The sequence below is a fragment of the Malurus melanocephalus genome, unplaced genomic scaffold (genome assembly GCF_030028575.1).
Source record: "Malurus melanocephalus ecotype Western Australia unplaced genomic scaffold, MMel_1.1 scaffold_133, whole genome shotgun sequence".
Taxonomy (NCBI): Eukaryota; Metazoa; Chordata; class Aves; order Passeriformes; family Maluridae; genus Malurus; species Malurus melanocephalus.
In genome coordinates, this window is record NW_026623365.1 from 201,017 (window position 1) to 213,387 (window position 12,371).

The 12,371-nt window shown below is 39.2% G+C and overlaps 1 protein-coding gene across 1 annotated transcript in view; it reads left to right on the top strand.

Annotated features, from left to right (window-relative positions):
- Positions 1–12,121, top strand: part of SEMA5A (semaphorin 5A) — a gene marked incomplete at its 5' end in the record, with an annotated part of 210,120 nt that extends 197,999 nt beyond the window's left edge. The window contains 4 exons of the mRNA XM_057370806.1: positions 4,150–4,305; positions 6,391–6,438; positions 8,667–8,878; positions 10,287–12,121. Of these exons, the coding sequence (XP_057226789.1) occupies positions 4,150–4,305; positions 6,391–6,438; positions 8,667–8,878; positions 10,287–10,406 (536 nt within the window). The remainder of the gene's footprint in view (positions 1–4,149; positions 4,306–6,390; positions 6,439–8,666; positions 8,879–10,286) is intronic.
- Positions 12,122–12,371: the final 250 nt, after the last annotated feature.

Genomic DNA, 12,371 nt, shown 5'->3' on the forward strand with positions numbered 1-12,371 from the left:
CTTAGAGCACCTAGACTTCATAACAAAAGTTTTYTGCTCATATGATGAGGCTGTGCATGTGAGACCAATAACCCCATCAGTTTGTGTGAATTATATTACTTGTTATGATTATTTCCTTTTCTAGGCACAAAATGTCTTCCAGCAGAATAAAAGTACCTACTTTGTCAAAATTAAAGCCAATGCACCACTCTGTGTTGGGTTAAAAAAAAAAAAGCCAAGCACAGAAATCAGCTGATGATTTGATTTTTTGAGACAAATWGTGTACATTTGTATGTAGAAGTTGCACAGCTGCCTTGAAATCCTTAAGGCATCTTTAAAAGGTCAGAGCTGGAGTGTTSATTGTGTAGTATTGTAGCTATTTCTCTTGTTGTGCATTTATTTTCTACCACCATTTTCCTATAAGTAACAGTTTGCAAACATTCATAARTAATGTCTTCATCTTGTTTTGACCTGCCCATGACCCACGTTTTGGAGCAGAGGCAGGATGGAGGAGTAGGTTGGTTTCATTCATCTTCATTCAACAAAGGAGCCCATTACAAAACAATAACATTTCAGAGGCTTAAAATGTATTTCTCACATTCTGTAATATTTTATTAATATTTCAATCTCACTGAAAACTCGCCTTAGGTTTTTGAAAGAGCACATCATCCGCTGGCTCTGAGAATGGCCCTTGCCTCATGTTTACAATACGGATTTCAAAACTGCTTTTTACTGCCCTCATTCCACATTGGTATGGTTCAAAAATAACTACAGTGCCACGTAGATCAAGTTTGGACAGATGCCTGCAGAGCCATTTTCTTGTGGTGAGGACCAGGTGAAGAGTGGTTCTTCCTTGTGCAGATCTGAAACACTGCTGACATCCACTGCTTGAGTGACATGTACAGTATAAGAAGAGAATTGTAATGACACYTGGAATCTGAGAACAACTAACCAACACAGAAACACTTTTGCATATGCAAAATTGGAAATGATTTATAACATTTYTTACGTTGTGAAAAGAGTGAAGATTTTTTGGCATTTGAAATACTGCTTTTTTCTCCACCCCACCAAACAAAACTAGCAGAAAACTAAACTTTCTGGAATTCTGATACTAAAGATTTGTTGAGGATATAGATTTAATGGCAAATTCAACTGAAACATTCAAGTATGTACTCAAAAGAAAGTAACAGGCTTGTGTCTGCAAAACACATCAGTTTTTATCATGTTTCATTTTAAAAGTTGTCCCTGAATTTGAAGTTTTAATTTATCTAAATGCAATCACATCAATATGAAAGGAAGCACTGCAGTATTGATCAGTAGTGACTGATTATCAGTGAGTGCAACCAGTTGCAGTGATRTCTGTAATACATTGCATAAAACAGTATTTTGTACTTTAAGTATTTACTACTTCTGTAAGAGGTGAAAATGCATTCTGTCTTTGGATTGGTAACTCACACCTACAAATTTGGACAAAGCAGCTGAGCATTAAGAAATGGTGATGTAATTCTGCATGAAAGGAATTTATAATGTTTCATTGATTAATCCAATCTTTCTGAGGTGCCAYCTTCACCAAGGGACCTCTTAGGAACTGCTTTATCTTAACCTGGCTTCAAAGGCCAACCAACACTTTGTAGGAAGAAGGCGTGACTTRTCATGAGTAAGCCTTGCCATGTTAGAGGTGAAAAGCAGTTCCAGCTCAAACACCTCTCCAGTACACCCTCTCTTTTACATTCTCATGACTTTTGCGCAGAACTGAGGAGCAAGTTGAGAGGAGCCTGCCTGAGGTGTGAGAGAGCCTCAGATACTTTGAAGATATAGAAATGAAAGGAACAAGGCAAGATAGCTCAGTCAGTAGAAGAGCATTCAAAAGCTGTGGGTTCAGCTTCCCAGTGATGGCAGAGATAGTGGCTCCACAGAGGGCAAATCTGACAATTCAAAACCATACATCTGTTATCTTGGGTACCTTTATTCTCTGCRGCTCTCTGAGCTCCCCAAAACCTCCTCAAACCACAGGTTTGGTACAAGGAGCCACTGTTGCAGTGGTGCCCATCTGTTTCATGCTTGCACTGATGTTCCCCTCTCTTTTTCTGTGATTCTGTGTGCCAGACAGAGCTGATCAGCTCRGCACCATATCCAGGACTACCTGGAGTGTCTGGGTGAGCTGTGGGATTCACATAGTGCCTTTATGGGTCCCCTAAGGGGCAGGATGGAACAGTAACCTTTCCCAGTCACCTGTATGTGACACATACAGGTGTGTACTTTGCTTTTATCATGGGATGTTGCTTCTTCAACAAAGAATCTGGCAGGTAAAAACTCATTGGACAAGGTGGGGCTGTAGAGAACACCAGCCAACAAGATGCATTTAGGATGCCCACGAGTATTTTGGCACCTGCTGTGTATATCCCAATTATACCAGGAATGGACAAAAGTCTTGGCTCTGGTTTAAGCATGCTCCTGCCACCAGAGTGAACTGGGCCAAGATTTGTAATGAGCAACATTCCTTTAAACTTSAACGAGCAGGGCTTTATTATTACTACATATTGAGGGTAAAATCCATTATTTTGCATAGATCCAGCAGCTGACACTGGAGGTGATAGCAGCAGCTCCCAGATGTGCCACACTAAGTAAGCAGGAAGCAGCCTGTCCATTTGCCTGACTCCCACCTCAGCTCTCCTACTCCCCTGAATTAGGACTGAACTACATTTTGGCATCTGCCTCTGTGCTCCCAGTACCCACCCTGTAAATGAGGCTCTCCCAGGGCCTCTCCTAGGAGACAGCAACATCAAAGGACAGAACTGAGTATTTTTGCTACTCRCAATAACAAGATCCTACAAACTGATTGTGTCAAGATGTTTGTCCTGTTGTTCAAAGGAGGCCTCCAGAAAGTTGCTAATCGTTCATAAATATCAATATCCTGGCTCCTACCTCAGCTGCTAAGTAAATTCTCTTGATAAACAACATCAYGTTATCAACAACATGTTGCTTGGCATTTTTCAAGAGTGCAGTCTCAAATACCCCTGCTGGAGTCTGTTAAATTTTAGATTACTGAGAGTTTTAACTTCTTTCCTGTGTGAACAAGGGGAAAGTAATGGTTAAGTGTGAACCTGGAATTATACAATATATTGGGAGGGGCCCCAAAGAGTGTAAAAGTTTCTTGACTTTCCACCTGATTGACAGTGGAGAAAAGCTTCACTAATTCACAAATGTTCTTCAATCTAACGTGAACAAAATTTAGAAAATACAGTTCTTCATTTGAAACAAAATGAAATTTGTAAATTTGCTTCATATTGGCATAAAATCACTTAAAATTTTGACATAGAAACAAGTTTGGTTTGGGGTAGCAGGAATATTTCTTCCATATCAAAACCATAGAACCTGTCTCTGTGGGAAAGCTGACAGAAGAAAGGAAGTTTACCTGAGCTCTGTCTGTACTGTATTTGCCAAACTCAGAAGACTCCTAAGAAGGCAAGACTTGGCCTTGAGTTGTAAAAATGCTGAGCACAGTAAACTCATAGCACCCCATGGGAATGAGATCAATCCACTTCATTTAAGGAAAATATCTGAGATCACACAGGCATGAAATAAAAATATCTTAATCAAAGCTATATGAGGAGAGGAAGAAATATAGAAAAKAAATAGAAGGCAACAATCTACAGCCAAGAAATAGACCTGAAACAGCAAAAGCTAAAAAAAGAAAACTTTAAAAAAGTCAAGATACTACTATTTTTAGTAGTGGTTAAATGCACATCCTGTCTCAGATTGGAATATATACTCCTRTAGTTCTCAGTGCTACTCATCAGATACGTAAAAAAATGCAGTGCCCTTGCCCACCCTAATGAGGTAGACTGGAATTAATTCCACAGCAACCAGCCTTTCAGTCACCTCTGCAGAATCACTGGGCTTCTCACTTCCACACACAAAGGCCATGGCGGAAGCCAAACCCATGCTATGTCCGCAGCAAACGTACCATCCCTCTCCACATTTCAGAGACCTTTGCCAAAGCTAAACTGGCTTTGTTTTGTTGGAATGAAGAACCTGCCCTCTCTGCTCGATGATGGCAGCTGGGGATGAGGCCTTCTGTGCTAACTCAGGAATACAAGCTATTTCTGTCTCTCAGTGTCCTTGAATAATCCCAGTGTCTGCATGTCTGTCCCTCTCTGCCTGCTGCAGACAGCTGGTCCGAGTGGTCCAAGTGGTCAGACTGTGACTCGTCCGGCTCCCAGCTCCGCACGCGTCAGTGCATCATTCTGTTCCCTGTGGGCAGCCAGTGCACGGGAAACACCACGGAGACCCGAGCCTGCGCTGTGGACTCCAACTTCATACCAGGTGAGACCAGCCAGCTCCACCAAGGGTTAGTGAAATCTCTCAGGGTTTCAGCAGCGAGGGATGCCCCTGTTCCAGACTGCAGATCTATGAGCTGGAGCAGAGCTTGCCTTTAGTCAGCACAAGGATGTTGATCTACTGTGTAGAGATGATGTTAGATCTGATGTCTGCATAAAAATCTGTCCCACAGCACCCAATCCTGTGAGCTGTTCCCTACTGTCACTGCCTGGGACTTTGTTTAGTCTTCATCAGAGCATTCTGCAGGTCCCTCCCATTCTRCTTGGTAGCAGGGGATGAGTACAGACAGCAAGTAGAAATAATTTGCTTTTTATTTTATGTGTTTTTGAGACAAGGGTTATTAGAGAAACATTGCTCTATGTTTTGTAGTTTGCATGTATGAAAAGGGGTCTCTGGTAGTTAATCTGGAGGTAATTTTAGAGGGTTCCTTACATTAATAACTGCTCAGAAAGGTAAATGCTATTAACTTTGCCTCCAGTCCTTATCTCCCYCATGACCACTAAGTACCTGATGGATGGTTGGTCACGTTATGTATTATTCTATAGTATTTGCTGAAACTCATGAYTGTACTTTTGTTTTTAAATCGCAGCAGCCATTTAAATCCTCACAAAGATATGGGTGGTCACAATGCCCTGCTGTTAACAGTTGACTTTCTCCCTATGTACATTAAAAAAGCTAGGGTTCTTTTCACAGGCAGAAAAAATTTGCATTTTAATGTACCATTTAAAATGTAGCTGTGTTTAGTCATCGGCAGCCTTTTCTTTGTGTGGCTATGCAGTAAACTACAGAACAATATGAGAAAGATATCCAAAAAGTTAAATACTATTTTTATGGGTGGTGCATAATGCTTTAACTCCCAAATAGYATTTTCCTCTAAAACCATTGTGAAAAATGTCAATACAAAAGCAAAAACTCCCACATTGCATTTTCCCCCTTTTCTAAGGCTTTTGAAGCTCTATTCATATTCACATTCTCTGCATCCTCAGCTTAATCCAATATAAGTTCTACATCTTGTTTTGGAGAGTAGGCATTTTTAGAATCTGAAACAAGAAACCTCTTGTCTTGCCCTTCTGGTTTGTTTGCTGTTGCTCCTGACTTTACCAATAAAACAGCACATAAAGTCGTGCCTGTTACTCTCATCTTAGGGAGTCTAGTTTGGTTTCTTTGGTTCACTCAACTTTCTTTTACTCATCCAGGTCCTTTGACTCAAGGGTTTCCTCCTTAGCTCTTGGCTGAAAAGCCTAGTCCCTGCAGAAATAGCAGCTTTCCTCTGTTGTAAGAACTGGGCACRTAGTGCTAACCTGTTTTTATATCTTTTCCCTCACTTCATTTGTCTTTGTTATCGAGGAACCTAAAGTTCTGCTTTTTTGAAATCAGCTATACTGTGTCAGTTACCCCACTTGTATAYAGATGATCCTTGACCCTTTCAGAGAGGTTCAAGAGACTAATTTGTAAAGCAGAATTTTCCACCACAGAAGACATGGTCTGGAAGTAAAGAATGGAAAAACTTGATTGMCAACAGATTTTATATTGATTTTTTTCAGTATTTTCTCAGAATTTTTTCAAAGTCAAAATGATAAGGGTACAGATTGGAATTGCATTTTATTAGTTTACAACTGAGACCTGTGAAATTGGCATTCATCTTTTTCTAAGATGTGTAAATTCCCAGTTTTCACATTAGTGCTGGATGTGACTTCTAGAAGTAATGAGCCCATTTGAACGCAAGGTAATTAAACTGTAGTTAATTTTACTATTCATTAAATCAACTCTTCCTTCACATGCTTAAACTCCACAAAGAATTTTTTCATSTGCATTTCATCCTTTTAATTCAAGATATGTTTTGAGGCGAGAATTAAAATTAAGTTGCTGCTTTTGCTTGGGAAACTAAGGAACCTAAAGATGTCATGGGACCTTTCTATTAATTCTACCACATACCAAAATATTTTTTACTTTGAACATGAAGTGAATGTAATAGAATGCATTTTAAAATCCTTACTGTGTTAATCTAACTAGAAATTCTCTGTAATGTTTTTTCTCCTTGGCCTAAGTGGTTTATTTTTTCTTTTCTAGAAATATCTGTGGCACGATCCAGCAGCATAGAAGAGAAACGATGTGGCGGTAAGCTTTTCAGCTCAAGATGTGTATTAAAGGCTGAAATATTGATTCCCTGTTTTTTTGCTTTTGTTTCACCTCTTGCACTCCCTTGTTGTTATTCTACCATCTAAATGYTTCATTCTCATTATTTACACTTGTACAGAAAAAAAAAGTAGTTCCTTGTACAGAAAAATGTACAGGATTTCTCATTAAATATCCATCTGTCATTGGTGACCTTTGAAAGTAGAACATGCATTATTGGATGTTTGTATTTTCTTCTTTTTCAGTGTGGCWGTCACCATTGTATTCAAAAAGAAATATCTATAATAATCTAATATTCAGTTGGTGAAAATTTGCTGTTACTCCACCTTTTTCAGGATAATAAGTCCACAAACCTCTTTTGGACTTCAAATAAACAATGGAAAAGCAGTCTGCTAACCTATTTAATAGCTCAGATTCTATCTGGGACTCATTTTCATCTTCATTACCAGAGACTAAAAAGTAAACTAAAAACTAAAAGTAAACAAAAGGTTTCATTATGGAGAGTCGTGATGCTAGCAAAACAAATCATGAAATGAAAACCTCTTAAAACCACCAAACCAAAGAAGAAGAAGAAAAAGGAACTAGTTGTTTTTTGGTTTTTTTCTGTGCTGAGCTATCACGCTTAATCTGTGTAGTCATGGTAATAGCTCTGGCCAGTTCTAGTATTCCTCCATGCACAGATAAGCTGCATTTTTAACCTAATAAAGGACAATGAAAACACAGAGGTTATGCAAGGGTACTTGTGCATATGGTAACTTGTTATGGGAGCCAGAATAGTGTAATTTGTTTTTTTACTAATTTGCAGTGGTACTCTGAAAACATTTTGCCAAGTTCTGCAACACTGGGTAGCTCTCAATAAGGTGTAGAAGGATATTTCAGTGATTGATGTGCTGAAGCAGTCAACCGAGTCACCTAAATATTAGTTCATGTTTCTAAGTACTCAGTAGGCATGTAAAAAACATTAGGGTTTACAAAAAATGAGGACTATGTGCTGGCCCATTTCTCTGTATTACAATGAAAAGGATCTAACAGAAGTTTTTAAGACTAGCACCAGTATATCAGTTTATTAATTTGTGCATTTAGAYAACAAACAAATTTTCAGTCATTTTAAGAGGAAATTTCCACCATGAGCTACTCAGTGATATTTCTTTCCTAATCAAAAAGCACAGCTCCACTTCAAAATAACAATGGAAAGCAGCGTAATTTGTTTATTTTGAGCAAATCCTACTGGTGCCATACCTGACCTGGTGTCTCTGTTCAGTAACATCAGGGGACTATTGTGCTTAAGTTTCTCTTCTGCAGTTTCATGCAGCAATGGGCTTCCTCTCAGTTTTAATCCTTGCATAGGTGAAAGGGGTTTCCCATGGTCTGATCCCATTGTATCTTTGAAGAGCAGAGCAGATAGGAGAGTGCTGGGCTCTGAGTTGTTGATTTTGCATTCTCTGGCTGCCATGTTTAAAATTATATTGAGATTCAAGAAGWCTGTCTCTTGCCGCTTCCCATTTTCCCCTAAAATGCTACCATTTCTTCCTCAGTCCCCCTTATAAAAAGAAAAAAATTTAAAGAGCTGGAGAAGGGAACAAACTGGCCAAGATACAGAAAGAATGGTAATGAGCAAGATCCAAAGAAGGGATGGAAAAATGTGTGCTGCTGCTTCTGGCACCTGCATCCAGAAAAAGGGTTATGGAAAACATTTTAGGGAAAGCAGGGATGTGGTTCAAATATATCAGGATTTTGTTAGTTCTGCCACAAGTCACTGTGTAAGAGGAAGAACTGTAAGAGYAGCAGAGGAGGTGATATTATAGTTCACTAAAACAAAAAAGCAATGTATGTACATTATGTACATAATTTATATATAACAAGGCTCTGTTGTACAGCATGAAGAAAAAAAATTGATGAACTATTCAAACATACAGAATGCAAATAATTTTTCTTTTGTTGTGTTCTGAACTTGTTTACACATCTTTCAAAGATCTCAATACTTGCAGAGGTGTATGGATATCTAAGATTCTTATCAGGGTCCCTTCAGGGAAGTAAAATGAATTTACTACTGTAGGGATAAATCATTGCAATTGAGATGTTTGAAGGAAACACATGAAGGTTCCCTTATCCYTGTTTGAATCAAACACCCTTCCACATTTTCCCCCGAGCTGAAGCTTTTATTGCTACTGCCTTAAAATTAAGATGGTCTTCTCGTCCCCGCTCTGCAGAGTTCAACATGTTCCACATGATCGCAGTGGGATTAAGCAGCTCAATACTCGGTTGCCTTCTCACCCTGCTTGTTTACACCTACTGCCAGCGCTACCAGCAGCAGTCCCACGATGCCACTGTCATCCACCCGGTGTCACCCGCTCCGCTCAACACCAGCATTACCAACCACATCAACAAACTGGACAAATACGATTCTGTAGAAGCCATCAAGGTGAGCACAGGGCTGGGAGCTGCTCTGTACACCTAGACAACATTTCTGATGTAWCAAAAGAATGCTCCTCGCTGCTTTTCCGCAGTGGCATTTGAGCTCAACTTACGCTGATTGTTAATGACAAAAGTAGATTTCATTTGAGGTATTGCAATTGCAGATCCTTCCACTTGTCAATCCCTRTTAGGCAGGAAGTTGGATTTTGCACTGTGTATGATTTATACAGAAGCCTTTCCTGGAAAAAAGCTCAAGTTGTTTTGTGGGAATTTTTTTCCTAATTGTGTTCCCTAGAGGATTGTTCAAGAAGTAAGTAAGGCCATTAACAATCACCATGGCATCTACTGAAGAAAATCCTTTGGCTCTGATCATCCAGTGTCAAAGGCACTGTTCATCTTCCTACCCTGTGTCTCTACACAGGAGATGTATCCTGTGAATATATTCTGGGTCAGACTCTCACCTAGTGTTTGTACCCAAACTATTCTATGAAACAGCAGTACAGACTTTTACTGAGAGTCTATAATGATATCCATACTATTTTATCATTATTCCCAAATTGCTGTTTTCTTTTGGTGACCTTTTAAAATAACTCTGCTTTTCAGATACACTGAATTAAGGAAGGATGTGCAGTCTGAAAATAAAAGTTCAGTAACTTCAGATTACACAGTTTATTCATGCAGCTGCAAAGCTTTTTTGCAAATGAGGATTTTTCTTAAATCCTACCTGGATAATCTAGTTCTTAATTTCTGCATTTTTCTTTGTAATTAGAGACATTTTAATGAAATACATTAAGAACAGCAAGAAAAGTCCAAATCTTCTAGACAGCAGTGGAATATGAAACTAATTTAAAGCTTTCTCAAATTCCACTAATCATCTCTCTGGATAGTTACAGAAAAAAAAAAAAAAAAAAAAAAAAAGAAACAATCCTTGGAAATTTCATATAATAAAATAAATACCCATCAAATACCCATATTACTTTTTAAAAAAAAACAGGATTTATGCTCTTAAGGCCTTCAGACATTTCTGGCACTTGGAAATCGGGGAATTAATGCAGCAAAGAGAAAATAATTGTTATTTAGTAAAAAGATATTATGACTCATTCTAATAGGAAGAACTGCATATGTATGATTAAAAAATATTCATAGAATCATAAAATTAGTTTTGTAATATTGGGGAGGGAAATGCCTGGCTTAATTAAGTGGAATTGCTTTCTTTAAGAATGTCATTATGTAAGAAGATACTTCTTGCAAATGCCAGTTTCTGTAAATGTACAGGTATTTCTCACTGCATTTTTGACTGGCTTATTATACACAGATATTTGCCACAAAAACTACCTCAGTGAAAGATCACATAGTGGTTACCTTTCCTATGTTCTTTTCCTTTTCTTATTTCTTTTTTTTCTTTTTCTTCCCAGGCATTTAACAAAAACAACCTGATTCTAGAGGAGAGAAACAAATACTTCAATCCACATCTTACTGCAAAGACTTATTCTAATACCTATTTTACAGATTTCAATAATTATGATGAATACTAATGGGCTTGTGTATTTTCTGGCCTCCTGTAACTCCCCAGTCCCCAAGGCCTGTGCAACTTGAGTGCTCATGTGATTGAGGCTTCAGAGATGAAGTTCAGAGACATTTCAAGCACGATCCAAGCCATCAATGTCCCATTGCTGCCAAAAGCCCAAACCGCCTGTTTGTGACATGATGTTTTCTTCGCAGAATGCAAGGTTGGCCTTCAGTGTCAGGGGCAGCTGTAGCCCCTCGGTGTTGCTGGACCACTCATGAAGATTGCGTTGCTTTGCTCAGTTTCATAAATTTCCACTCCAATTTCTCTAACAAGAGACTAAGTAATTCCTGAGTTTTAAAAAGAAATAATAATGTTGCCCCTTACACCTGTGCCAGGAGAACAAATCTAATTTTCTTTTTAGGCGTTGTCTTTTACTTCCTTGGGGTTTCAAAAGGGAGCTTTGCTGTTATCCCTCTGTGCAGTCTCCTGAAGCTCACGCCACCAAGAAGAGCTCACAAGGTGCTGGGGATGACAAAAAGAATTGTGGTGGTTTAGTGATCTCTGCAGCAGCTCTGGGCTCTGTGGGCTGATCTTCCTGGGCTGTAAATCACTCTGGCTGCAGTTCAGCTGCTCAGAGTGCAGAGAAGTGCTAAGGCTGGAGCGAGAGATACAATCTGGTAATTAACCCGGACACCTCCAGGGTCAGTGGTTTCCAGTGCACGCCGAGCCCGCTCGCATAAAGCCTTCACCTCGTGCAGTTTAATTTTTGAGAGGGGGCGGAAGGGCATGTCCCACAGGGAGGCCGAGGGCGGAGAGCATTGGGAGAGGCACACTGGGAGGTTTTTCAGTACATCCTTRCTAAACCAGCCTTGCTGCAGCACACGGTTTGTGCTGGCATTCCACAGGCTCCCTGTCCCTGGAGYGTGGAGCACACTGGTCTCTGATGCCTGCGGCACTCGCCACCAGGCTGGCCACACAACAGTACGASTGCACCGTGTTTTGGGTGCCATCTCTGGCTCTCGGGGCTATGTAGGCATAATCGTAGGTCTGCTTTTTCCTTTSCAGCTTTTATTTTATATGCACGTGTCCGACAAACAAAGCTGGCTCAGAGAATATGGATATATTTGCAAAGGGCTGTCTCACCTTGCTGCCATGCCTGACCTGCATCAGTCAGCCCCTAGAAGAACATTCTTACGGTGTTTTAAGTGATGATCTTGTTGGACTTCATTGATGTAAATATTTAAAATACTGTTTGAGTTTTAAGTTATCAGTTTTAATTCCTTTTTAGTGGTAGATGAGGAAACACAATGTTTTATACCATTTTTCTTTGTTCTGTCTTCACCCACATTCATGACATAGTTATTTTTGTATCTGAAATTCCAGATGTATTACTAAAAAGAAAATTGCAGRGATTTGAGACAGATTTTCTAGAGTATATAGTAGAAAGGAAGCATTTGCTATTATCAAATAGCAAGGAATTGTTARAAGCAGCTTGTGAGAAGAAATTAAAAGTGACTATTAAGGATTAAAGAATTGGGCTTTCATTTTCTTGCTAGAAGCAAAGGCATCRCACTAGAATGCTAGGGAGGTATGCAAGGAAAGTCAGAGTGGAAATGTTTCCATTCTCTTTAGAGCCCTTGCTAATTAGGTTATGTTRTGATAGGCAAATACAGAAAAAACATGTTCAGATTATAATGATCCACAAYTACATAGGAAAAAAAATCAAAAAGTACCAAGAAACACATAGCAAGGGTAAACAGTGTATCTGGTGATGGCAGTGAGCTACATTTTTGAATGGGGATAGAACTGAATGTAGCACCATGCTTCCAATCTGTTCTGCAGAAAAATGAAAAAATTCAAAGTGGTCTTTAAAATGCTATGCGGTAAAATGAACACACATTTACCATCTATGAAAGTAATCAAGTAATTCAGCTGCCTATTTTTTTCCAGCTGAATAGCTCTCCCTGTTACTAACTCAGTCAAATGAAAG